Raw genomic sequence first — 26,190 nt, 5'->3', positions numbered from 1 at the left:
TGGAGAAGAGTATTGAGGGTACCATGACCTGCTAGGAAAACAAACAGATTCATCCTGGAGAGGGTTAAACCAGGCTGCTCCGTGGAGGCAAGGATTCTGAGGCTTCGTCTGACATACTTTGGACATGTTGTAAGGAGGGAGAGGTCCTTGAAGAGGGACATCGTGCTTGTGGAGGGACGGCGCAGAAGGGGAAGACCCTCTATGAGGTGGATTGATTCAGTGACTGGGTAATTGGGATGGGTGTGTCCTAGGCAGTGAGATTGGCCCAGGATAGAGCAGGGTTTAGGGCTGTTGTACATAGGGTCACTGTGAGTCGCAAGCGACTCGACAGCACATAACAAAAACAGCAACATGTAGAAAAATATGCAGGATCCCATTTCCTATTTCTTTATCTCTCCATTTAATTAAGAACCTGAAATTTATAGAATTTTTAACATGTTTTAATTAGTTGAGGAGATTTAAAACTGGAGAAACAAGTAGAATTAATGATAGACTAATAAAAGCTGAAGAAATTTAAACTAGCTTATTAGTAATCCCTGGTTGCTCAACAGTTCTCAGCAAATCAGGGAGCGCTGATGTTTGAGACTAGAGCAGATGAGAATAGCCTGTGAAGGAGATTTTGATGGGATAATATAAGGTGCAGCACTTGGGAAGCTCCAAATAACTCAAGCTTATAAGGAAAAAGACCCAGAGGCAGGCAGTTGTATAGTTAAGCACTAGGTCAGTGTCTGTCTACTTTTATCATCTTGGGCCATATTCACTTTGTATTTTAGCTTGACATTTGACTTTTCCCCTTGGTTGACAAATGGCTTAAGTAACCAGGCACTATAATCTCATTCAGTTATATCAGGAGCTATCTCTGGAGGGAGCATTTATCTTTAAGCTATTTGTTTCTCTTTTATCAGGAAGGGAAACTTTCCCAGAAAACCACCAGTGAACTTATTCAGGGTACTTTTGATAGGATTATTTTACTTATTACCTATGCTCAGCTGTTGGGGAGACTGGAAAAGCAATTATTGACTGTTTTCATCTTGTGTACAGTGAAGGTGACTCTGCTAATAAGCAAGGAATAGTTAAAGATGGAGGAATGAAAGTGACTATTGATTAGTCTCTCACAAAAATGATGACAGAATATAATCTTTTGGGGAGAATATTCCTACATGGTTCAGGAGAATATTTGTACAATTACATATCTTTCAAAGAAAGTATTTTTTATATTGTTGCACTAATGGTTCATTTACTATTGTAAGGAAAGTGGGTTGTTGTTGTCCTTATGTGCCCTGGAGTTGTTTGCGACTCATAGCGATCCTATCTATGTACAACAGCCTTAAACCCTGCTCTATCCTGTGCCAATCTCACTGCCTCCGACACACCCATCCTGATTACCCAGTCACTGAATCAATCCACCTCACAGAGGGTCTTCCCCTCCTGTGCTGTCCCTCCACCCTACCCAGCATGATGTCCCTCTCTAAAGACCTGTCTCTCCTTACATCATGTCCAGAGTATGTCAGATGAAACCCCAGAATCCTTGCCTCCAAGGAGCAGCCTGGTTTAATCCTCTGTAGGATGAATCTGTTTATTTTCTTGGCAGTCCATGGTACATTCAATACTCTTCTCCAGCACCACAACTCAAAGACATCAATTCTCCTTCTATCCTCCCTAGTCATTGTCCAACTCTCTGATGCATAACAAGTGATTGCAAAAACCATGGCCTGTATCAGGCGCACCTTAGTCTCCAGAGAGACATCGTTGCTCTTCAGTACTTTAGAGAGGTCCCTAACAGCAGACTTTCCCATCGCAATACGCTTTTAGATTTCCTGACTGCTGGTGCCAAGAGTGTTGACCGTGGAGCCAAGCAAACTGAAGCTGTGAACAATCTCAATCTCTTCGCCATCCATCCTGATGCTACCGATTGGTCCAGTGGTGAGAATTTTTGTCTTCTTGACATTGAGCCTCAGTCCATACTGAAGGCTGCAGTCCTTGACCCTCTGCGGCAAGTCCATGAGGTCCTCCTCAGTTTCAGCGAGCAGGGTTGTGTCATCTGCATAACGCAGATTGTTGATAGATCGTCCACCAATCCTAACGCCACGCGTCTTTTCATAGAGCCCAGCCTCCCGGATAATCTGCTTTGCATACAGGTTGCAAAGGTGTGGAGACAAGACACATCCCTGGCGTACACCCTTCCCAATTTTGAACCATGCAGTGTTGCCCTGCTCTGTTCTGACGACTGCCTCTTGGTCCACGTATAGGTTTCGCATTAGCACGATTAAATGTTCTGGGATTCACATTCTTCTCAGAGTCAGCCACAGTTTGTTATGAACCACGCAGTCAAATGCCTTTGCATAATCAATTACAGATAGACATTCTTCTGGTATTCTCTGCTTTCAGCTAAGATCCATCTAACATCAGCTACAATATCCCTAGTACCACGACCCCTTCTAAACCCAGCCTGGACTTCTGGCAGTTCTCTGCTGATGTACTGTTCCAGTCGTTTTTGGATAATCTTCAGTAGAATCTTGCTTGCATGTGAAATCAATGATATTGTTCTGTGGTTTCCACACTCAGTTGGGTCGCCCTTCTTTGGGATGGGAACAAATATTGACCTCTTCCAGTCAGTTGGCCAAGTGGTTGTTTGCCAGATTTCTTGGCACAACTTGGGGAGCACATCCAGGGCAGCATTTGTGGGTAGGTTAATAGAAAATTACTTTCGTATATAAGTAGCCTCATATTATGCCATATTAATAACTTCTTTATAAATTTGGTTTCAATATACAGCTTTGAAGTGAGCTTTGGTGAGTTAAATGAGGACATTTAACTTTGGTCTTCATACATTGACATTCTATATGTGAATGCATATTTAAATATTTTTTAGGTTTGGATAAATGATAAATTATTTATTTGATGTCTTGCACTAGTCAAAATATGAAATAATGCATTTAAAGGATTTTTATAAAAATTTTTAACACATTTATTTGAAACAAATCTTAGGACCTTCTGACTGAGCTAATTCTCAGTATCCTCTGGAGTACAAATTACTTGCTGTTGAGTTTCAGACTTTTAACTGAGCCACCAGAAAGAAATAGAAGTCTCTAACTGGGAGAAACTATGGGTGTAAGACAGTACAGTAGATAAATGAGCTGATAACAGTGTCTTCCTAGCAAAAAGAGGATATAGAAGTTTGAGGTATGGAGTTCTACTGAGCCTGTCCTGGCACTTGATAAGGACTTGAGTTTTAATACCTATAATAGAAACCTAAAAAGAGTTTTTATATGAACTGGATGTTGTAATTGAGATTACAACTTAATCATAAGTGAAACTAAATTTGGTTAACTAAACCATGAAATAATAGTGAAAAGAGGGTATGAGAAGTCTTCCTACTGGTCAACAGAGACATCATAAAAACTTAAGTTTTGTCTGAAAGTGTAAGTGGGGCCTGTCTGAAAGTCTGAGAGGTGGTAATAGGAAGTATCCTATAAGATATTTTAAGCTTTTTTGTCATCATAGTTATATTTGGAATTCAGATTTGTGTGGCTTTGTAATTTCCAAGACAAGAAGTGGATGTAGTAAATAGTTCTCAGTAACTAAAAAGTGGTGGTGGTGGTGGATGTTATGTGCCGTGGAGTTGGAACTGACTCATAGCTGACCCTCCAGAGGTATTCAGACCTATAAATTGGACAAGAGGAGATTGCTCATCTTTCTCCTGCAGAAAAATACTTGCCTTTGGTTTGAGCAGGTGATTTCTTTCTTCTCCTGAACTATTTTTAGAATGTAGACTGCGAGATATATATTCTCTAGGCAAGAAATTGGCAGGATCTGCTGTGGGTATACTAACTAAAGAGAAAAAAAGACTTCTAAATAGTCATATTAAAGTTTCTCTAAGGAAAAAGATCTTAATCCACAAATCCAATCTGCATAGATTTATTTACAACTAGATTTTAAAATAACAGCCTGTAGGCAAGGGTTCTAAAACAGTTAAAGAAAACATCTAAGATAAACTTGAGAAATCAGATGCCATGTGGGAAGGAAGGATAAAATAAATTAGAAGAAACAATAATTATACCAAAACATGTCAATTTAACAGGAAAAAACTTGGAAACCATTATTGTTATTCTCAAAGGAAACAGAGAAGCAAGCCCTATCTATGAAACTGCAACAGGATACTATTTAAAAGGAACATGAAAGAACAAAATAATTTTTATGGTAGAAACAGAAAACTCACTAGAAAGATGAAAGATAAAGTAGAAAGTAGAGCAAATTGACAGATTATAAATAGAGTATAAGAAAATTAGAGGGCTCATTTTGTAGATTTATTTTCAAGATAAGAAGCATTCTGAAAATTAAACATAGAGAAAAAAGGTCAAGAAAAGTATTTCAGAAATGTGAATTTCCAGAAGGAAACTATTTTACAGTTGCCCAGTACAGATATTCAGCAAGGGATAATACAATGTTTATGAAATTTTGAAGACTTAGGAGAAAGGGAAGATCTTACCAGATTCCAGAAAGAAAAATTGTTAAAGTGTCTTATAGATCATTGACTTTGCTAAGGCATTTGACTGTGGATCACAATAACCTGTGGCTAACTCTGAAAAGAATGGGAATCCCAGAACACTTGATTGTGCTTATGTGAAACCTATGCTTGGACTAGGAAGCAGTCCTCAGAACAGAGCAAGGAAACACTGCATGGTTCAAAATCAGGAAAAGTGTACGCCAAGGATGCATCCTATCTCCATAGTTTTTAAATCTATGCGGAACAGATCATCTAGGAGGCTGGACGTTTTGAGGAGGAATGTGACATCAGGATTGGAGAAAGTTTCATCAACAACCTGTGTTATATAGATAATACAACCCTGCCTGCTGAACCTGAGGAGGACATGAGGCATTTGCTGCAGAAAGTCAAGTACTGTAATCTTCAATATGGATTGAAGATCAATATCAAGAAGACAAAGATTCTCACCACTGGGCCAATTGGCAGCATTATGACAGATGGTGAAGAGATTGAGACTGGCTGCACAATCAACACTCTTGGCACCAGCAGCAGTCAGGAAATAAAAAGAAGAATTGCACTGGGAAAATCTGCTGTCAGAGACCTCTCCGGAGCACTGAAGAGCAACAGTGTCAATCTGGAGATGAAGGTACGGCTGATCCAGGACATAGTCTTTGCATTTACTTGCTGTGCGTCGGAAAGCTGGACAATGACTAAGGATGATACAAGGGATAATTGATGCCTTGGATTTGTGGTGCTGGAAAAGAATTTACCATGGACTGTTAGGAGACCAAACAGGTTCCTTCTAGAGAGGGTGAAGACAGGCTGCTCCTGGGAGGCAAGGATTCTGAAGTTCCATCCAACATACTTTTAGCATGTTGCAAGGAGGGACCAGTCCTTGGAGAAGGACATCATATTGGGGAGGGTAAAGGGACAGTGCAAGAGAGGAAAACCCTTGATGAGATGGATTGCCTCAATGACTGGGGTAATGGGGTAAGGTGTGTCAGAGACAATGACGTCAGCTTAAAATAGCTGTTGTGTAAATAGGGTTGCTATGAGTCAAAGCAATTTGACAGCACATAACAACAACAAACATACAAAGGATCTTGAATTAGATTGATATTGGGCAACATAGGAAATTTGAAGACAGCATGCAGAAAAGGAAAAAATAGTAGCATATATTGTTGCTGTTATGTGCTGTCGAGTCACTTGCAACTCATAGTGACCCTATGTACAACATTCCTAAACTCTGCTCTGTCCTGTGCCAGTCGCACCGTCTCTGACACACCCTTCCCGATTACCCCAATCACTGAATCAGTCCACCTCATAGGGGGCCTTCCCCTTCTGTGCTGTCTCTCCACCCTCCCAAGCATGATGTCCCTCTCCAAGGACCTATCCCTCTTTGCAGTATGTCCAAAGTATGTTAGGTGGAGCCTTAGAATCCTTGCCTCCAAGGAGCAGCCCGGTTTAACCCTTTCCAGGATGAATCTGTTTGTTTTCCTAGCAGTCCATGGTACCCTCAATACTCTTCTCCAGCACCAAAGCTCAAAGGCATCAGTTCTCCTTCTATCCTCCCTAGTCATTGTCCAACTCTCTGATGCATAAAAAGTGATAGCAAAGACCATGGCCTATATCAGATGCACCTTAGTCTCCAAAGAGATACCATTGCTCTTCAGTACTTTGGAGAGGTCCCTAACAGCAGACTTTCCCATGGCAACACGTCTTCTAATTTCCTGGCTGCTGGTGCTGAGAGTGTTGACTGTGGAGCCAAGCAAACTGAAGCTGTGAACAGTCTCAATCTCTTCACTATACAACCTGATGCTGCCAATTGGCCGAGTGGTGAGAATCTTTGCCTTCTTGACATTGAACCTCAATCCATATTGGAGACTGCAGTCCTTGACCCTATAGTACAAGATTTAATTGTGAGTGGCATTGTAAAGATCACAGTAAGTCAGATATCATTGCTAATATCAGATTGATTTAAGGTGAAAGTAGAGAATACCAGAAATATGTTTCCTTGTGTTGTATTGATTATGCAAAGTGTTTAACTGTGTAAACAAAAACAAATTATGGATAACATTGAGAAGAATGGGAATCCCAAAATTGTGCTCATGTGAAACGTCTACCTAGGCCAAGAAGTAGGTATCCAAACATCAAGGGAACACTGCATACTTTAAAATCAGGAAAGGTGTTGTGGCCTTTCTCTGTATCTATTCAGATGCTGAATAAATGATTCAAGAAGCTGTAATATATAAAGAAGAATGTGGCATTTATATTGGAGGAAGACTCATAAACTGTGTTATGTAGCTGCCATATCCATTGTAGAAAGTGAAGAAGACTTGAAGCACTTAGTGTAGAAGATAACAGACTTCAATATAGATTACATTCAATACCAAAGCCTTTAATATAGATTACATTTCAACATCAAGAAAACAAAAAATCCTACTGGACCAATAGAAAACATGATGATAGATGAGCAAAAGATGAAAATTGCCAGCTATTTCATTTTACTTGGATACATTACACCTATGGCAATTACAGTCAGAAATCAAGATAGGTTGTTTTGTTATTCCAACCTGCTGTTACAGGCCTCTCAAAAAATGGTAAAGAGCAAAGATAACAGTTTAAGATGTACCAGATCTAAGTGATGGTCTTTTTCATTTTCCTTCTATGCAAGTGAAAATTTTATAGTGACTAATTACTGAATGACAGAAGAAGAATTTCAGTTGTAGTGCTGGCAAGAGTATTGACGATCCTATGAACTGCCAAAACAACAAACAAATTTGTCTTTGAATAAGGTCAGCCAGTGTGTTCCTTAGAGGCAAAGATAGGGTAACATCATCTCACATATTTTAATCAAGTTGTCAGGAAGGGCCAGTCTTTGGGAAAAGACAGCATGACCCAGTGATCGTTAACAGTGGGGTTGAGTGTGGCGAAGATCATGATGGATGGTGCAGCATAGCCAAGGTTTTCTTTTTTTTTTTTTAGACGACAACTTGGCTTTTTTTTAAAAATTATTTTTGTGTGAGTGTATCGTCAAATCAGATCTGACTGGTACAGGAGGAGATTGACCCTCCTTCCCCGGCAGAGCATCTGGTGGATTCGAACTGTGCACCTCTGGGATTGTAGTTGCAGCTCCTTGCCACTAGGCCACCAGAGCTCCCCTATAGCCAAGGTTTTCTATAGGTCAGATGTGAGGTGTTAGTTGCAGATTCAAGTAAGATGAAATCCTTAACAGTGTCAATCTTCTCTGTTTATTATTAACTCAGTCATGCCTGTGGATTGTTTAGTCTTTATAGTCTAGAATTAATACCTGATTATTAGGATCATGTATCAGTTTTATAAGTAAGATTGATTTTTTTAATTTACAAAGGACACATTTTCATTTTAGGAGTTCTGGTGACATAATGATAAAAACAGCACTGTAATTCTGAAGGCATGCAGTTTGAATCCCCTAGATGCTCTGTGGGAGAAGGATGGACAATCTCCTCCCATGTGATTAACTGCTTCTGAAAACCTGCTGGAGGGTCAGCTGTAAGGTGGTTCAGACTGAATGGCATTCAGCAACAACAGTACATTTCTACACAGATACACAGTGATACTGTTTAGTGATAGTTCAAAAAATGTGATAAATCCAATTTTGTTTCTCAGTGTGGTATTTTAATTCTTTTAACAGAGTAAAAAGAAATTTGAAAGAGAATGTAGAGAGGCAGAAAAGGCACAACAGAGTTATGAACGACTGGATAATGATACTAATGCAACCAAGGCAGATGTTGAAAAGGTAAGAAATAATATAAATGGACTTTAATATTAAAATACTCTTTTAATATGGACAATGCTTACAATATTTTTATCTGTTAGAATTCCTCAACAGTTGTACTCTATTTTAAATATATAGATATGTGCTTACTTTAAATTACACATAATGACCTGAGAAGTTAAATGAATGAACACTGTACTATCTTTTAGTGGAGCTTTGGTGTTATAGAGTTGTGCTCCCCACCTACAAGTGATGTCTTTGAATCTGCCAGCCACTCTGGGGGAGAAAGATGGGCAGTCTCCTGTATGATTTATAGCCTCAGAAAACCTGCTGAAGAGTCATCTATGAGTTGGTTCTGACCCAATGACAGTAAACTAGAGGATTTTTTGTTTTTTTGTTTTGTTTTTCCGTTTGAGTGGTATCTTTGCTATATTCAAAATGCATAAGATAGGTAGTTCCTGTTGGGAATGAGCCGCCAGTCACAAAAAGAAAACTGACTAGAAAGCCCAAGATTTGTTAATGGTGTATGCAAATAGAGATCTACTTTACCTTAAGGGGGGGGGGGGAGGAAACACAACAAAATTGTCAGAGTGAAATATATTAAATATTTATGTTTTCATTTACTCATTTTGAAAAACCAGACTCTTTTCTTCTCTCTTAATAATTGTTTTGATTTCTGGTGCTTAGATATAGGATCAGCCCTGTATTCACTGCTATATAGTGTATTCTCCTTCATTCCTTCTGTGCCTGTTGCTGTTGAGTTCATTCTGTTAGCAGCAAATGCGTTTTGCCATCAGAGATCTTCTGAATCCCATTTTTAATTGAGTCTTTTCTGATCAGTGCAGCCCTTTAGGACAGGAAGAACTGACCTGTAGAATAACATAGCTGTAATCTTTACAGAAGTGACTCGCATGCCTTTTATGTCATGGAATTACTGAGTGGAGGTGCTGCTAGTCTTTCAGTTTGCAGCTTTGTGCTTAACCATTAGGTCACCAGGGCTCCTTTTTTCCTCCTTAGACTTTTATAATTCCCTATAGGATCAAAGAAAAAAAAAAGGAAGAGAAAGTAATTTATATCCTGCCTTCCATTATCTTTATTAATATTTTTATACCAGAGAAACTTAAAAATTATGGAAGTCCAGGTTAGAATGACCTTAAAGATCATCTGGTGTAACTCAAGATGCTTATATCTTTTCTGTGTTCGCTGTTATTTGACATAATATAATCTAATGGTAGTCTATTCAGTGTGTGTGTGTGTGTGTGTGGTGAGGGAGGATGTTTGCAACTTTAACATTTCCATTTATTGACAACCCCCTCCTCTCTTGTCTCTCTATGATGTCTTACTTTCTTTGAGGTATCATAGGAAAGAAAAAAAAGAATATTTTTTCATCATAATAGTTTTTTAGACATTTGTAGATATTATCTACCCCTGTATGAACCATATCATTTCTTCAACTATTCAATGTATGATACATCTTCAACTTACCTTTATTCTGACTACTTTCCATGGGATAAACTTTATCTGTAAGACTTGAAACTCATTGTAATTGAGTTAAAAGGATTTTGGGAGAGGTAAAGCACTTGGTTGGAGACTGCCTTTTTTTTCCTACAGAGGAGACATAACTTCCCTCTTTTGATTGGCGGTGCAGCTTCTTACCCTCTAGTCTAATAAAACCTCATCAGTAGCCCAGGATATTACTTCAAATTGGATATAGTAATCTAGACATGGTCTCATCAGCCCTGAAACTGGACATTGTTAAGAAAGAAATGGAGCACATAAATATTGGGGAAATGAGATGGACTGGCCTGGGACATTTGAGTCAGATGTTATATGATCTACGATGCTGGTGATGGAGAGGTGAAAAAAGATGGGAGTTGCTTTCATAGTTAAAAAGGCTATTTCTACATCCATCTTGGAATAAAATGTTGTGAGTGACAGGATAATATCTATATGCATATAAGGAAGACCTGTTAATACCACTGTCATTCAAATTTATGCACCAACAACCAGATCCAAAGAGGAGGAAATAGATGATTTCTACCAACTTTTGCAAGCAGAAATCAACCAAACATGTAACCAAGATGCTTTAATTATAAGGGTGACTGGAATGCAAAAGTTGGGAACCAGGAAGGAGGATCAGTAGTTGGAAAGCATGGACTTGGTGACAGAAATGAGGCTAGGGATAGAATGATAAAATTCTGCACTATCAATGATTTATTCATAGCACATACCTTTTATAAGAAACATGAAGTGAGGCTATGCACATGGATTTCCCCTGATGGTATACACAGGAATCAGACTGATTACATCTGTGGAAAGAATCATTAGAGAAGTTCAATATCAGTAGTGAAAACTAGGCCAGGTGCTGATTGCAGAACAGACGATCAGTTACTCATCTGCAAATTCAAATTAAAGCTAAAGAAAGTCAGATCAAATCCACAGGAAACAAAATTTGATCATAAGTGTATCCCACCTGAATTTAAAAATTAAGTTAGGAACAGGTTTGAGGTCTTGAACACTAATGAACAAAGAGCAGATGAGCTGTGGGATGATGTCAAAAATATCATCCACAAAGAATGCAAAAGGTCATTACCAAGACAGAGGAGGAAGAAAAGACCAAAATGGATGTCAAAAGAGACTTTGAATATTGCACTACCACACCCAGAAGCCAAAACAAAGGGAAGAAATCAAGAAGTTTAGGAGCTGAATAGAAGATTTCAAAGAGCAGCATGGGAAGACAAAAGTATTATAATGAAATGTACATGGAGCAAAAGGGCTGAACTCACTCAGCATTTCTTAAGCTAAAGGAACTAAAGAACAAATTCAAGCCAGGAGTTGAAATATTTAAGGATGCTATGGACAGAATATGGAATGATCCAGAAAGCATTAAAAGAAGATAGAAGGAAGTATACAGAATTACTGTACCAAAAAGAATTTGTTGACACAGAAGAATTTTCATGGAACAACATGATCAAGAGGCAATGGTGACGAATGAGGAATTACAAGCTGCTCTGAAGGACTTGGAAAAAAATAAACCCCCAGGAATTGATAGAATACCAATTGACATATTTCAGCAAGCAGGTGATACTCTGGATGTTCCAAGTTGTACCAAGAAATATGGAGAACAACTAACTACCTGGCCAACTGACTGGATTAGATCTATATTTTTTCCCCATTCCAAAAAAGGTGGCCCTGCAGAATGTGGAAATTATTGAACAATATCACTAGTATTACACACAAACAATATCCTGCTGAAGATTATCCAAAAATGACTGGAAAATATATACATTGACAGAGATCTCCCAGAAATACAAGCTGGGTTTAGAAGAGGTCATGCACTAGAGACTTTATTGCCAGTGTCAGATGAATCTTGGCAGAAAGCAAGGAAAACCAAAGGAATGTCTGTCCTTGACTGTGCAAAAGGATTTAACTGTGTGAACCACAAATTGTGGCTAACCTTGAGGAAAATAACAATCCCAGGACATTTGATTGTGCTCATGCAAAACCTATACTCAGACCAGGAAACAGTCCTAAGAATAGAGCAAGGAAACACTGCATGGTTCAAAATGAGAAAAGGAGTACATCAGAGATGTGTCCTATATTAATACCTTTTCAATCTTTATGCAGAATAGATCATTGAGGAGGCTGGGCTTTATGAGGAGGAATGTATCAGAATTTGAGGAAGACTCATCAACAACCTATGTTATGCAGATGACACAACCTTGCTTGCTGACACTGAGGAGGACCTGAAGTGCCTGCTACAGAAGGTCAAATATTGTAGTCTTCAATATGGACTGAAGCTCAACATCAAGAAGGCAAAGTTTCTTACCACTGGGCCAATTGGCACCACCATGATAAATAGAGAAGTGGTGGAGATAATTAACAATTACAGCTTGCATGGCTCCACAATCAAACTCTTGGCACCAGCAGTCAGGAGATCAGAAGACTAGTTGCACTGAGAAAATCTGCAGTCAGAGACCTCTCCAGAGTACAAAGAAGCAATGATGTCAGTCTAGAGATTGATGTGTGCTTGATCCAGGCCATAGTCTGCAATTGCTTGCTATGCATCAGAGAGCTGGACAGTGACTAAGGATAATAGAAGACTTGATGCCTTTGATTTGTGGTGCTGGAGAAGAGTCTTGAACATACCATGGACTGCCAAGAAAACAAATATGTCTGTCTTAGAGAGTGAAACCATGTTTCTCCTTGAAGGCTAGGATTTTGAAGCTCCATCTCACATGCTTTGGGCATGTGGTCAAGAGAGACCAGTCCTTGGAGGACATTATGCTTGGAAAGGTGGAGGGACAGCACAGGAGAGGAAGATCCCGCATGAGATGGATTGATATAGTAACTGGGCCAGTAGAGGTAGTTGTTTGGAGTCAGTGAAACTAGCTCAAGGCAGGGCAGGCTTCAGAGCCTTCAGGCTTTAGAGTACATAGGGTCACTATGAGTTGCGGACACTTGACAATACATAACAACAATAATATTATTATTTGGTTTAATTTCTGTTGAACTTTAACCAAATCCCCGTGTCTTTTCACCTGTTCTGTCTTATCTGAATGTGTGCTCTCAAACAGAACTTGTTGGTATTCTAAATTTCTATATATACACACACACACACATACACACACACACTCTCTCTCTGGTTTCTCCGTAGATCCTAGAAATCTTTCGCCTTTTAAATTTATGTATACATCTGTATCAGTTATACGTTTCAGTTCTGTTTTCACATTTTTGGATCCTGATTCTGATAATCCATTTTATTAATTTCTTTTCTAGCATCATGCCAAACACATAATTATTCACTGTGTTAATAACTGGTTGATAACAATGTGGATAACAGTGAGTTAGAGATAATACTATTTTGTGTATGAGAGACGTTTTTGCAGTTTTACATTGACACCGTTAGAAATTACTTGGCTTTCATCAAACACTGGTTAAGTAGATACTTTATGTACTAGGCAAGTTGAGATTTCTCATTAACTGGATTCTCATTTAGCATTTCATTTTGTCTGTAGAGTGTTATTAGACACTAGTCAGAGAACTAGTCAGAGACCTTGAACTTTTTTTTTATTATTATTTTTATTTTTTTGACCTTGAACTTTTGATTTAACTTATCTAAAATTAGTATGGCATAATACATTCAGAATTGAGTTTACAGCTTCCTTTCTTATACTACTAGTTTTTTTATCTGTAACTCCTTTTGAGGATGAAGACTACTTTAGAATACTTTGAGGGTTTGTTTTAGGAACTGAAGAGTTGCATTATATTTTAAATGACAGCGCAGGAAAAGGAATATAGCTGGAAGCAACTATAGATAAAAATTCTTAAAAAAAGAAAAGAAAGTGGTGAGGATTGGGGAACATGCTGATTCCTCTGTTTCCTAAAGAAAAAGAAAGCTTTATCTGAGGAAGTAGCCCTTGTGGTACTGTGGTTGAAGCACTTGATTGTTGATGTGTATTGGTTTGAATCCATAGTCATACCACTGGATCAAGATTTACAGCTCGGGAAATCTGTGAGCAGCTCTGCTCTGTCCTTGATGGCCACTATGAGTCAGAATTAACTCAATGTCAGTGAGTTGGGTTTGCTATACTGGTTGAGAAGCCACGAATATGCTCAGAGGAGGCTTCATTTATTTAGCTTCTAGCCTTAGATTGCTGTGTACTCTGTGGGAACTTTTGGCCCAAATCTTGAGAATCACTGCCAGTGACTTGTAACTGGAAGTTAGAATTGTTAGGGTTTGTAAGGAATAATTTGGACATATCTATTCCATATACTTTTAGGGAGGGGAATAAGAGGAAGGAATGAATAAATATACCCCAGGACTCCAGGGACGCACACTAATTAGGACAACAGATTAGAATTTCAGATTTATTTTTCTATAGAAATATTTTAGACATAAAATTTCACTTCTGTGATACTTGTTTATCTTCAGGTGTATTGTGAATGAAATACACCTTTGAGGGTTTATCTGAATGAGGTTTTGGCTTATATTGACAAATAATGTAGTCACTTTGTTTCTGAGTTCAGAACTAGTTATTTATTATTAGACATTCAGGAATTGTATTTTTTAAAACCGAAGAAATTAGAACAATACAGTGTATATTCACCATGCCCTTTACAATTTATAAGACATTCTTAATATAAAATGATTTACTTCTTTGACACTCTAGGAAGCTGAGTTAAATTAGTTTTCTTCCCAGTATTTTATAACCGTTAAGAAATATGTTTAGTCTGCTTTTTATTAAATGCAGAATTAATAATATGCATTAAATGTATATGTTAGAGTTCTAACCAGTGTTGATAATACTAATTTGTTGTTGTTGATTGCCACCAAATATGACTCATAGCGACTCTATGAACAAAAGACCAAATGCCTTTCCATAACTTGTCAGTTCACCAAATTCATAGAGTTTCCAGAGGCATGTGGTTCAGGAAGTGTATGCCACTCCTGCTTCCAAATGTGTTTTACATCTGGGAGCTCCACCAAACACCGTTTCCATTGGGAAGCCATTCTCGTATTTGATACCCCAGTGGCACAAGGTCCAGCGTCACAGCAACCCGGGTTACTTCATACTGCAAATTGATGGAAAGTGGTGTGCAAAGTAGGAGAGTGTTCCTTCAGATTTAACAGCACTACTTTCACTTAGCAGTGGTTAAGTGTTGTCAAGTTGAATATAACTGATAGTAGTTTTGCACAAAAGATCTAAACTCTGTTCTATGACTAACAATTTCTGTACAGAACTCTATTCTAACTACCATCATTTCTGTACATTTAAAGAGTTTAGAGAGTTTGTAGAGTTTCCAGAAGCATTTAGTTTTAGGAAGTGGCTGGCACTCTTGCTTTACAGCATAAATCATTCTGGAAGCTCATCCAAACACTGTCCATAATGGGGTAACCATTATGGTATTTGACAAGACTATGAAACAGTGTGCAGCATCACAGCTACACCAAGTTGTTCAGTTCAGCAAATAGAAGATTGCTGTGTCATTCAAGGAATGAAAATTAATAAATTTGGTCCGAGGACTGCAGGCAAATATGACCCCCAAAACTTCCCTTTACTTGCCCATCCAGACCAGCACCACAAGCATCAAAAAGCTACACTCCCTGAGTGGAGACTTTCAGACTCCTGCCAGCACTCCCTCTCTACCTCTGCTGGGTTTTAAGCCAACACCTTTGAGTGGACTTTAACCCTTGGCAAGGCCCAGGGACACCCACCCTTGGGAGAAAAAGAGCAATAGTACACATCAAACATGACCCCACAAAAGCATGACCCCAAAAATTTCCCTTTACTTGCCCATCCAGATCAGCATCCACAAGCAGCAAAAAAGCCACACTCCCATATACTAATATGATCTGGTTGAAAAGCGTTTCTTCATGAAGAGATTAAGGTGCACACAACTGTATTTCTTAAAGTACCTGAGGTTTTGGAATGAGATTAAAATCATTGTTAATTATTATTTGAATGTTATTGTTCCTTTTTATTTGAAATATTTATTTGGTCTTACTGTGATTCTGTTTTGAATATAAGTAATTAAGATTTAAAGATGTTTTATTACTAATTTTTTTTTAAAAATTTTATTTTAGGAGCTCTGGTGGCCTAGTGGCAAGAAGTTGCACTGCAATCACAAAGGTGCATGGTTCAAATCCACCAGTTGCTCCGCTGGAGAAGGAGGGGCAAAACTCCTCCTGTGCCAGTCGGATCAAATTTGACAATAAACTAAGTTAAAAAAATAAGTAAATAAAATTAAAAAAAAATTATTTTATTAATTTTAATGAACATTTACAGAGAGTTTGGATTTCCATTCATTCACTGTTGCACTTTTCTCACTGCCCAGCCCTCCCACCCAGTTCGCTCCTCTCTTTGAAAAGTAAAAGAAAAATTCCTTCATTGGTATACAATCCCCCCGCACCCCTGCCACCACCCCGAGTACATGCCACTATGCAACCTTCATTCTGGACTCTTGTGATAACCATAATACCCTACGATATATCACTTTTAAATTGTTCTCTCCCTCATCTTTTTCAATTCAGTATACATAATTTATCCAGTTTTTCTCAGACTTACCCCAACCCTGATCCCAGTCCCATTCTACGACAGTGGTACCATGTAGTATTTGTCCTTTTGTGACTGAGATATTTCACTCAGCATAATGGTACCCATTTTGAATAAAACTGCGTGAGTTCCTTGTTTTTCAGTGCAGTGTAGTATTCCATTGTGTGAATATACCAGAGCTTCTCTGTCCATTCGTTTGTTGATGGGCACTTAGGTTGTTTCCAACTCCTTCCTATTGTGAACAAAGCCGTGATAAAGATAGGTGTGCATATATCTGCTTGGATGTCAGTTATGGTCTCTTTAGGGTATATTCCCAGTGTTGGAATTGCTGGGTCAAATGGTATCTCTATTTGCAACTTTTTTGAGAAAGCGCCACACTGTTTTCCTCAGTGGTTGCACCATTTTAAACTTCCACCAAGAGTGATTAAGGGTTCTAGTTTCTCCACAACTTCGCCAGCATTTGTTGCTTGCTGTTCTGTTAAATTTTATTATTCTGATTGGGGTGAGATGGTATCTCATAATTGTTTTGTATTACTAATTTTTTAACAGTCTAAACATTACTTAAGCAGTTTTTCTTTTTTTTTTTATTAGAAGCTTATGGCTAGAAGTCACAATGTTGTCATTTATTACGTTAAAATTATATCATTAGTTAGAAAGTCAGTAAACTTACCACTTCATTATTCTCTTACTGTATATTCGTTAACTTCTCCATTGATATACTCTGCTTTTAAAAGAATTTAAGAAAAGTGAATGAGCTATGATTTTTGTTGTTGTTGAAAATAATTTAGACCAATTTGCCTCCAGGCCAAACAGCAGTTGAATCTACGCACACACATGGCGGATGAGAATAAAAATGAATATGCTGCCCAATTACAAAACTTTAACGGAGAACAACACAAACATTTCTACATAGTGATTCCTCAGATTTACAAGGTAAACTTTAGATGGATGAAATTTAACCTTGTTTAGAGTTGGAAATGCTAGTTTTTAACAGCAAATCATAACTTTAAAAATCTAGATACCAGAATGTTTGTAGTCATTAACTCATTAAGATTGTGATAAGAAATTTTATGGTTATAAATTTGAAAATTAAATTTTTGCCAACTTTTAAAGCATAAGTTTTTCTTCGGATTTATTGTTAGTGTTATAAATGGTACACTAAAGCAATGTTCCTTTTGAGATAGATTTTAATATTATATCTTTAAATATTACAATTGTGTGTTGCAGTATACTCACCTAGAACAGACATGTGACCCTTATATACTGTAGCAGAATCACTGGCATTGGTCCATTTGTCAAAAATATGTCTTCAATGTATTTCTAGCTTGATTTTTGCATGCTTTTAATCATTGATTTTTTTATCTCGTCATAAATGTAATTTAGGCCTTCAGCTTGTTTAGAAATCCTGTCTGTCTTTCCTTGATAGCAGTTACCAAAAAATCCCAAATAAAAACCTTTGAACTTATATCAGGGATAAGTTATGTTCCTACCTCATCCAATAAAGAGTACAAAACGGAAAAAAGAGGTTTTAGTGAGTGTTGGTTGAACCAGGAAGTATCTAGAAGAACAGAAATTAAGTGGAAAAAGTGTCAGTTCATGTGTACCTTTTTTGTAAGAATAATTAGAAGTACAATGGAAGCATAGAGAGAGTGGAGTAGATTGAGCATCAGGTGAATATTGGAGGTTTGGAGTGGGTATCATGTTCTGGCATTTAAGCTACAGCTTCAAACCTGCTGGCCCTTATTCTGTGGTATTTTTTCAGGCTTTCTGGCTAAACCTTTATATTCTAAGGGGGCCCTAACCTGAAGATAAAGTGTTTCTATGTGTTTTGAGGCCATTGCTTTTGTTTGGTTCTTGCTGTGAAGTTGTGCCATTTCTTTTGTAAAAAGTAAAACTCCTAAATCACAGGGAACAATTGCAAAAGAAGGGTGACATGATGATTGGAACTATGAGAATTTGAACAGGGTAGTTGCTTCTTAGAAGAAAAGAAGGTCAATGATGGCAAATAGAAAATGCCCCAGATACCTTTAAGTTATTAGGCTTCATATGTACCCATGTAGTTCATAGTAACATGTGCTGATGGGTTTTTTTAATTGTGGGAATTTTATTTATATAATATGTTCCACTTTTACCTTATGCTTCCTGTTTTTCATTTTGCATTTCCCCCCCTTCCTCCATTCTTTTGCTATTCAAAAGACTGCTGATTTTAAATATTGTAAATAAATAGCACTTATTTAAAGGTAATAATAACATGAACAGTGTGTTTGGGGCAAGAAAGTTTTAACCTTTTTTTTTTTGGTGTGTGTGAGAAGAAGTCATTATTTGAGCTCTTTCAGAATAAAAAGAAAATTAAGTTTTCCTTTTTAAATATATTCTTTATCAGCAACTACAAGAAATGGATGAACGGAGGACTATCAAACTCAGTGAATGTTACAGAGGATTTGCAGATTCAGAACGCAAAGTTATTCCTATCATTTCAAAATGCTTGGAAGGAATGATTCTTGCAGCAAAATCTGTTGATGAAAGAAGGGTAAGTGCTGTAAAAACTTACTCGGGCTAGCTACATAATTTTAAGTTTACAAAAGGAGTAAGGGAGGGAGCAAAATAATCTTAAGGATACCATAGAGTCAGCTTCAACACAGAGTGACCTGAGGTCAGCGGAGCAGACAGTCCTGATCCTGTGCCGTCCTCATGGTGCTGCAGCCAGCGTCTGTCTGTCTTTTTGAGTATCTTCCTCTTTTTCTTTGACCCTCTGTTTTCCCAGTAGTGATCTTCAACAGTGACTAGCCCTTCCTGATAACATGCCTCACCATCTTGGCTTCCCAGGAACATGCTGGCTGTACTTCTTCCAAAACTGATTTATTTATTCTTTTGCCAGTACATGATATATTCAACATTCTTTGCCAAAACCACAATTCAAAGACATTAGTTCTTCTTTGGATAGTTTTCTCAAAAGTATATCTATAGAAAATCTTTTGAATAGTTTATCACTTTGGGCTCTCAGATTGTTTTCTAAATGCTAAACTTTTCCTTTCCAACCAAAAAAGGTCTGTGTTCCATAGAACTAAAAAAGAGATAGAAAATACTCTAGGTGGACTTGATCAGATACTAAAACTTTGAGTTAAAATAAAACAAGCCAAGTAATTGAGTTTTATTTACTTCCTTACACAAACAAAAGGTACTTTGGCCTTTTACTATTTTTCTATATTGAAGCATTATACAGTAATAAAAATGGTCTGGGGTTGTTGGGGTTTGTTTTTGTTTTTGTTTTTGTTTTGAGGAGAGTTGTAGGTTTATTTTTTGTACTAGGCAGTAGGATGAATTATTTTTAAAATTGTTTTTAAAGCTGCTTTTCCTTTCCCATGAATTTTTTTTTAGTTCTACCCTGAAAGAATACCTAAACTCTGAATTTTGATTACTCATATAGACGTAGAATTATCAGTGTTGCCTTTAACACATGAATTAGCAATTGAACTGGATCTGAACTCTTGGGTGGTGTGGGGACATAGAAGAAATACCATTGACCTCCAAGTTATGAACTCCTTGAGGGAGTGTGCCTAACTGTGTTTTCTTACTCATCATTGATGAAGGTCTAGTAGAGTTTTTAACCAGTCCATTTCTCAGCAAATGTTGAATTAGTGACTAAAAAGTATGATTAGCAGGAACTGAAGATACAACAGGACAGCAAGAGAAGAGAACCAGTGTTTAGGGGGTACCTATTGTGTACTACAAAACTCTTATTTTAGTTTTAATAGCAAGTCATTTAAGTTATTGTTATGTTGATGAGGTCCTTTCCTGTAACAGAAGAATTTTTGTTTTCATTAATTACAAGATGTGTGTATGCGTGTGTATGAATATGCCTAGATATAAGAATATATGAACCATGTAGTTAGGTTTCTTTTCCTTGTCTCCCTTGTTTTTCTTATCTTTACTTACTGCTTCAGTCATTGCTTTCAAGTCAGAATTCACTCATAGTTGATGCTCAAGTAGATTTCCAAACCTGTAAATTGAACTGGAGGGTAACCCATCTTTCCCTCATGAAGAGAAATCTACTGGTAGATTTGATCAGAGAGGCTCTGTTTGAAAAGGCTGTAGGATGCCAGTCGAACATTCAGACAAAAATACACTTGTCCAGAAGCAATGCTGTTGGCATCAAATTGTCTCCAATGCATTGAGCTTATGGACATCAGAATGAAACTTTGCGCAATGCTGTGCTATCTGCATAATCACCACTAAGCTTGAGTCTATCCTTAGAGCTGCTTTGTCAATCCATCTTGGTAAAGATCTTTCTCTTTTTATCTGACTCTACAAAGTACTCAAGAGCAACGGTGTCTCTCTGGAGACTAAGGTGCGCCTAATACAGGCCATGTTCTTTGCAATCACTTGTTATGCATCAGAGAGTTGGGCAATGACTAGGGAGGATAGAAGGAGAATTGATTGATGCCTTTGAGCTGTGGTGCTGGAGAAGAGTATTGAATGTACCCTGGACTGCCAAGAAAACAAACAGATTCATCCTAGAGAGGCTTAAATCAGGTTACTCCTTGGAGGCAAGGATTCTGGGGCTTCGTCTGACATACTTTGGACATGTTGCCAGGAGGGACGGGTCCTTGGAGAGGGACATCATGCTTGGGAGGGTGGAGGGACAGTGCAGGAGGGTAAGACCCTCTATGAGGTGGATTGATTCAGTGACTGGAGTAATCGGGGTGGGTGTGTCACAGGCCATGAAATTGGCCCAGGATAGAGCAGGGTTCAGGGCTGTTGTAAATAGGGTTGCTGAGTCGCAAACGACTCGACGGCACATAACTACAGCAACAACTTTAATAAGGGCGCTCTGGTGGCCTAGTGGGTAAGGAGTTGTGCTGCCAACCCAAAGACAAATCTATCAGCTGCTCCATGGGAGAAAGAGAGACACTTTTCTTCCTGTGCGGTTTACAGCCTCTGAAAACCCACAAGAGAGTCAACTGTGAGTCAGTTCAGTTCCGCCTCAATGGGATTGAGTTAAGAGTTTGACTTTAACAAACATGATGTCCTTTTCCAAGTACTAGCCCTTCTTGATTATGTGTGCTAAATATATTAGACCAAAGCCATACAGTCCTGGGTTGTAAAGAACATTCTGGGTGTGCTTCTTCCAGACAGAAGTTCTTTTTTATTCTTTTGACTGTCTGTGATGTGTTCAGTATTCTTCACCAACACTGCAATTCAAATGCACCCATTCTTCTTCAGTCTTCTTACTCGTTGTGAGGCATAGTATCACAGCTTGAGTAAGGCCCAGCTTAGTCCTCAGAATGACATTTAGAGGTCGTTTACAGCAGATTTACACAGTACAATATGTCATTTGTTCCTTGACCACTGATTCTGTGGGTGTTAATTGTAGAATAATGCCTTGCTGTTGTTTTTAGATGTCGTTGAGTCAAGAACAACTCATAGCAACTCTGTGAACCGATCTGAACACAGTCCTTTCCTGTGCCATCCTCACAGTCTCTGACACACTCGAGCCCATTGCCGAAGTCACTGTGTTAGTCCACCTGGTTGAAGGTCTAGCTCCTTCGCCATCCCTCTACTGTCCTAAGCATGATATCTATCTATATGTAATAACCTCTCCTAGCAACAAGTCCAAGGTATGTGACATGAAGCCTCTTCATTCTTGCCTCTAAGGAGCATTTTGGCTGCACTTTGTCCAAGACATATCTATTTGTTCTTTTGGCAGTCCATGGATCTTGAGCACTCTTCTTCAACACCACATTTTAAAAAATATTATTACATATTGGTTTACTTAAAAGTTCGCATACATTGATTTGCACACCAGATCTTTCTCATTTCCTTTGTCCACCTCTCCCTCAACCCATCAAAATTTGCTACCCTATGATTAATCACTGTCCAAACCCGCTGCCCGTCCTGACCCCTCTGCTCCCACGCTTTTCCCTCTTGGATCCCCGTACACATTCTACAATAATGATTTTTATACAGTATTTGTCCTTATGGGACTGAGTTAGTTCACTTAGCATAATGCTTGCTCTCCAGGCCCTCCCAAGTTAGGTAGTGATTTACAAAATCCTTGCTCCTGTGTGTTCCATAGTATTCCAGTGATGAGGATTTTTGTTTTCTTGATGAAGAGGTACAATCCATACTGAAGGCTGTAGTGTTTAACCTTCTGCAGTGAGTGCTTCAAGTCTTCCATTCAGCAAACAAGGTTGTGTCTATCCACATAACAAAAGTTTTGAGGAGTCTTCCTCCAGTCCTAATGCCAAATTTTTATTCATAGAGTCCAGTTTCTTTAATAATTTCCTCAGCACACAGATAAAATAGGTATAGAGAAAGGATACAACTCTGTCACATTTCCTAATTTTAAACTATGCTGTGCTCCATTGCTGTTTGCACAACAGCCTCTTGGTCTAGGTGTAGGATTCTCAAGAGTGCAATTAAGTGTTCTGGAATTCCCATTTTTCCTCAATGTTAGCCATAATTTTTTATGATCCACACAATCAGATGCCTTTGCACAGTCAATTAAGCACAAATAGACATTCTTCTGGTGTTCTTTGCTTTCCACTAAGATCCATCTGATGTTAGCATTGATATCCCTGATGCCACGGCCTCTTCTATGCAGCTTGAACATCTGGAAGTTCCCTGTCTACGTACTTTTCTAGTTGTTCTTGAGTGGTCTTCAGCAGTATTTTGCTTGCTTGTGATAGTAATGATATTGTTCGATGATTTTCACATTCTGTTGGATCATCTTTCTTGGGATTGGGAACAAATATTGATATCTTCCAATCAGTCAGCAAGGCAACTCTTCTCCAAATTTCCTGGCATAGACTTGTGAGCATGTCCAATGTCTGCATCTGTCATTGGAAACATTTCATTTGGTATCCCATTAATTTTTACCTCCTTATTTTTTGCCTGTGCCTTCAGTGCAACTTGAATCTCTTCATTATCATTGGCTCTTAATCATATGGTTGTTGTTGTGTACTATCAAGTCAAAGCTGACCCATAGCTGACCGACCCTGCAGTGGGTTTTCAGAGGCATTTAATCGAATGGGATATTGTCCTTCCTTCTCCAGCGGAGCACCTGTTGGCCTCAAGCCTTGTATGTTTGGATTGCAGTGCAGCTTTTTGCCACTAGGCCACCAGAGCTCCCTGATCATATGGTACTTCTGAAATATTTTCAGGCCAATTCTTTTTTGGCACAGTAACTCTGTGTATTTCCTCCATCTTCTTTTAATGTTTCCTAGATCATTCAAGATTTTGCCCGTGTTCTTCTTGTTATGTGTCATCAAGTTGCCTGCGACTCATAGCAACCCATTTTACGCTAGCTCTGAATCCTGCCCTATCTTGATCCAGCCTCATCATTTCTGACAGACCTAATCACATTTCACCAGTCCCTGAGTCAATCCATTTTATCCTGGGTCTTCCTTTCCTGTGTTGTCCCTCTACCCTACGAACCATGATGACCCTAGCCAAGGACTGGTCCCACCTGGCCACGTGTCCAAAGTCCATGAGACAGAGTCTCAAAATCCTTGCCTCCAGGAAGCAACCTGGTTTTATCCTCTCCAGGACAGATCTGTTAATTCTTCTGGCAATCCATTGTATGTTTAATACTCTTTTCCTTCTTCTATAATCCTTAGTTACTGTCCAGCTCTCAGATGCATAGCAAGTAATTACCTTAGTCTTCAGACTGACATCATTGCTCTTCAGTGGTTTAGAGAAGTTCCTGACAGCAAACTTTCCCAGTGTAATTTGTCTTTTCATTTCTTGACTGCTGGTGCCACCCAGGATTGTTGGTTGTGGAACCAAGCAAGCTGAAGTTATCAACAACCTCAATTTCTTCTCCATCTATCACAAAATTACTGATGGCCCAGTGGTGAGAATCTTGGTGAGAATCCCTATTGAAGACTGCAGTCCTTGACCTTCTACAGCAAGAACTTCATGTCCTTTTCAGTTTCAGTAAGCAAGGCTATATCATCTGCATGACACAGGTTGTTGATGAGTCTTTCTCCAGTCCTGATGCCACCTTCCTTCTTATAGTCTAGCTTCCCGAATAATCTGTTCTGCATATAGATTGAAAAGGTATGGAGATAAGTTGCATCCTTTATACACACCTTTTTTGATCCTCAACCATGCAGTGTTTTTTTGCTCTTACTATTGCTTCCTGGTCCAAGTATAAGTTTTTCATGAGCACAATTAAGTGTTCTGGGATTCCCAGTCTTCTGAAGGTTAGCCATAGTTTGCTGTGATACACAGTCAAATGCCTTTGCATATTCAATGAAACACAGGTAGATATTTCTCTGGTACTTTCTGCTTTAAACCAAGATCCATCTAACATTGGCTATGAAGTCCCTAGTGCCATGGCCTCTTCTAAATCCATCCTGCACTAATCCAAGCTACCTGGGAGATATTGCTCATTTTCTTGTTTTTACGTGCCATCAAGTCATCTGTAACTTATAGCGATTCTATGTACAATATCTCTGAAAGCATCCCCTGAGCCAGTTTCACTGACTCCACCACACCTACCCACATTGCCCTTGTTACTGTATCAGTCCATTTCATCTGGTGTCTTCCTCTTCTGTGCTGGTGTCTTTCTCCCGTTTATGACCATGATATCCTTTTCCAAGGATCGGTCCCTCCTGGCCACATGCCTAAAGTATGTGAGATGGAGCTTCAGAATCCTAGCCTCCAAGGAGAAATGTGGTTTCATTCTCTTCAAGACAGACTTATTTGTTTTCTTGGCAGTTGATGGTATGTTCAAGGCTCTTCTCTGGCACTACAACTTAAAGGCATTAATTCTTCTTCTGTTATTCTTAGTCATTGTCCAGCTCTCTGATGCATAGTAAGTAATTGCAAAGACCCTGGACTAGGTCAGATGCACCTTAGTCTCTAGATTGACATTGTGGCTTCTCAGTACTCTGGAAAGGTCCCTGGCAGCAGATTATCCCGGTGCAGTTTGTTTTTTTATTTCCTGACTGCAGGTACCAGGAGTGTTGATTGTGGAGCCAAGCAAGCTATAAATGTTAACAACCGCAGTCTCTTTTCCAGCCATCATGGTGCTGCCAATTTGCCCAGTGTTGAGAATCTTTGTCTTCTTAATGTTAAGCTTCAAGCCATAGTGAATACTATGGATTGAATCCTTGACCTTCTGCAGCAAGCAGTTCCTCCTCAGTTTCAATAAGGAAGGTTGTGACATCTGCATAACGTAGGTTGTTGATGAGTCTTTATCCAGTCCTGATGCCACATTCCTCCTTATAAAGCTCAGCTTCCAAATGATCTGTTCTGCATATAGATTGAAAAGTACTGAGATAGGATGCATCCCTGTCACACTCCCTTCCTGATTTTGATCCATGCGCTATTTCCCTGCTCTGTTCTGAGGACTGCTTCCTGGTCCAAGTATAGGTTTCACATATGCAAAGCACAGTCAGGTTCTGGGATTCCCATTCTTGTCAAAGTTAACCATAATGTGTTGTGATCCACATAGTCTAATGCCTTTGCATAGTCAGTGAAACACAGATATCTCTCTGGTACTTTTTGCTTTCTGCCAAGATCCATCTGATATTGGCAATAATGTCTCTAGTGCCATGGCCTCTTCTAAACCCAGCTTGCATTTCTGGTAGTTCTCTGTCTATGTATTCTTCTAGTCGTTTCTGGATAATATTCAGTAGGATTTTGCTAGTGTGTGATATAAGTGATATTGTACAATAATTTCCACACTCTTATTGAGTCACCTTTGTTGGAATGGAGATAAATATGGATCTCTTCCTGTTATTTGGCCAGGTAGTTGTCCTCCAGATTTCTTGGCATAATCTGGTGAGCATGTCCAGGGCCACATTTTTTGTTGAAATATGTCACTTAGTATTTCATCAATACCTGGAGCTTTATTTTTTGGCAAGACCTGCAGAGCAGCC

The 26,190-nt window shown here is 38.7% G+C and overlaps 1 protein-coding gene across 2 annotated transcripts in view; it reads left to right on the top strand.

Moving 5' to 3' along the window:
- FNBP1L (formin binding protein 1-like) overlaps positions 1 to 26,190 on the top strand; it is a 100,406-nt gene that overhangs the window by 44,368 nt on the left and 29,848 nt on the right. For both annotated transcript variants that reach the window (XM_006882411.1, XM_006882410.1), the window contains exons 5-7: positions 8,160 to 8,264; positions 17,105 to 17,233; positions 18,684 to 18,830. In XM_006882411.1, coding sequence (XP_006882473.1) covers positions 8,160 to 8,264; positions 17,105 to 17,233; positions 18,684 to 18,830 — 381 coding nt within the window. The remainder of the gene's footprint in view (positions 1 to 8,159; positions 8,265 to 17,104; positions 17,234 to 18,683; positions 18,831 to 26,190) is intronic.

The sequence above is a fragment of the Elephantulus edwardii genome, unplaced genomic scaffold (genome assembly GCF_000299155.1).
Source record: "Elephantulus edwardii isolate Elephantulus edwardi_28Jun2011 unplaced genomic scaffold, EleEdw1.0 scaffold00020, whole genome shotgun sequence".
Classification (NCBI taxonomy): Eukaryota; Metazoa; Chordata; class Mammalia; order Macroscelidea; family Macroscelididae; genus Elephantulus; species Elephantulus edwardii.
Note: the sequence above shows the minus strand (reverse complement) of the source record. Positions and strands in the feature narration are given on the sequence as shown.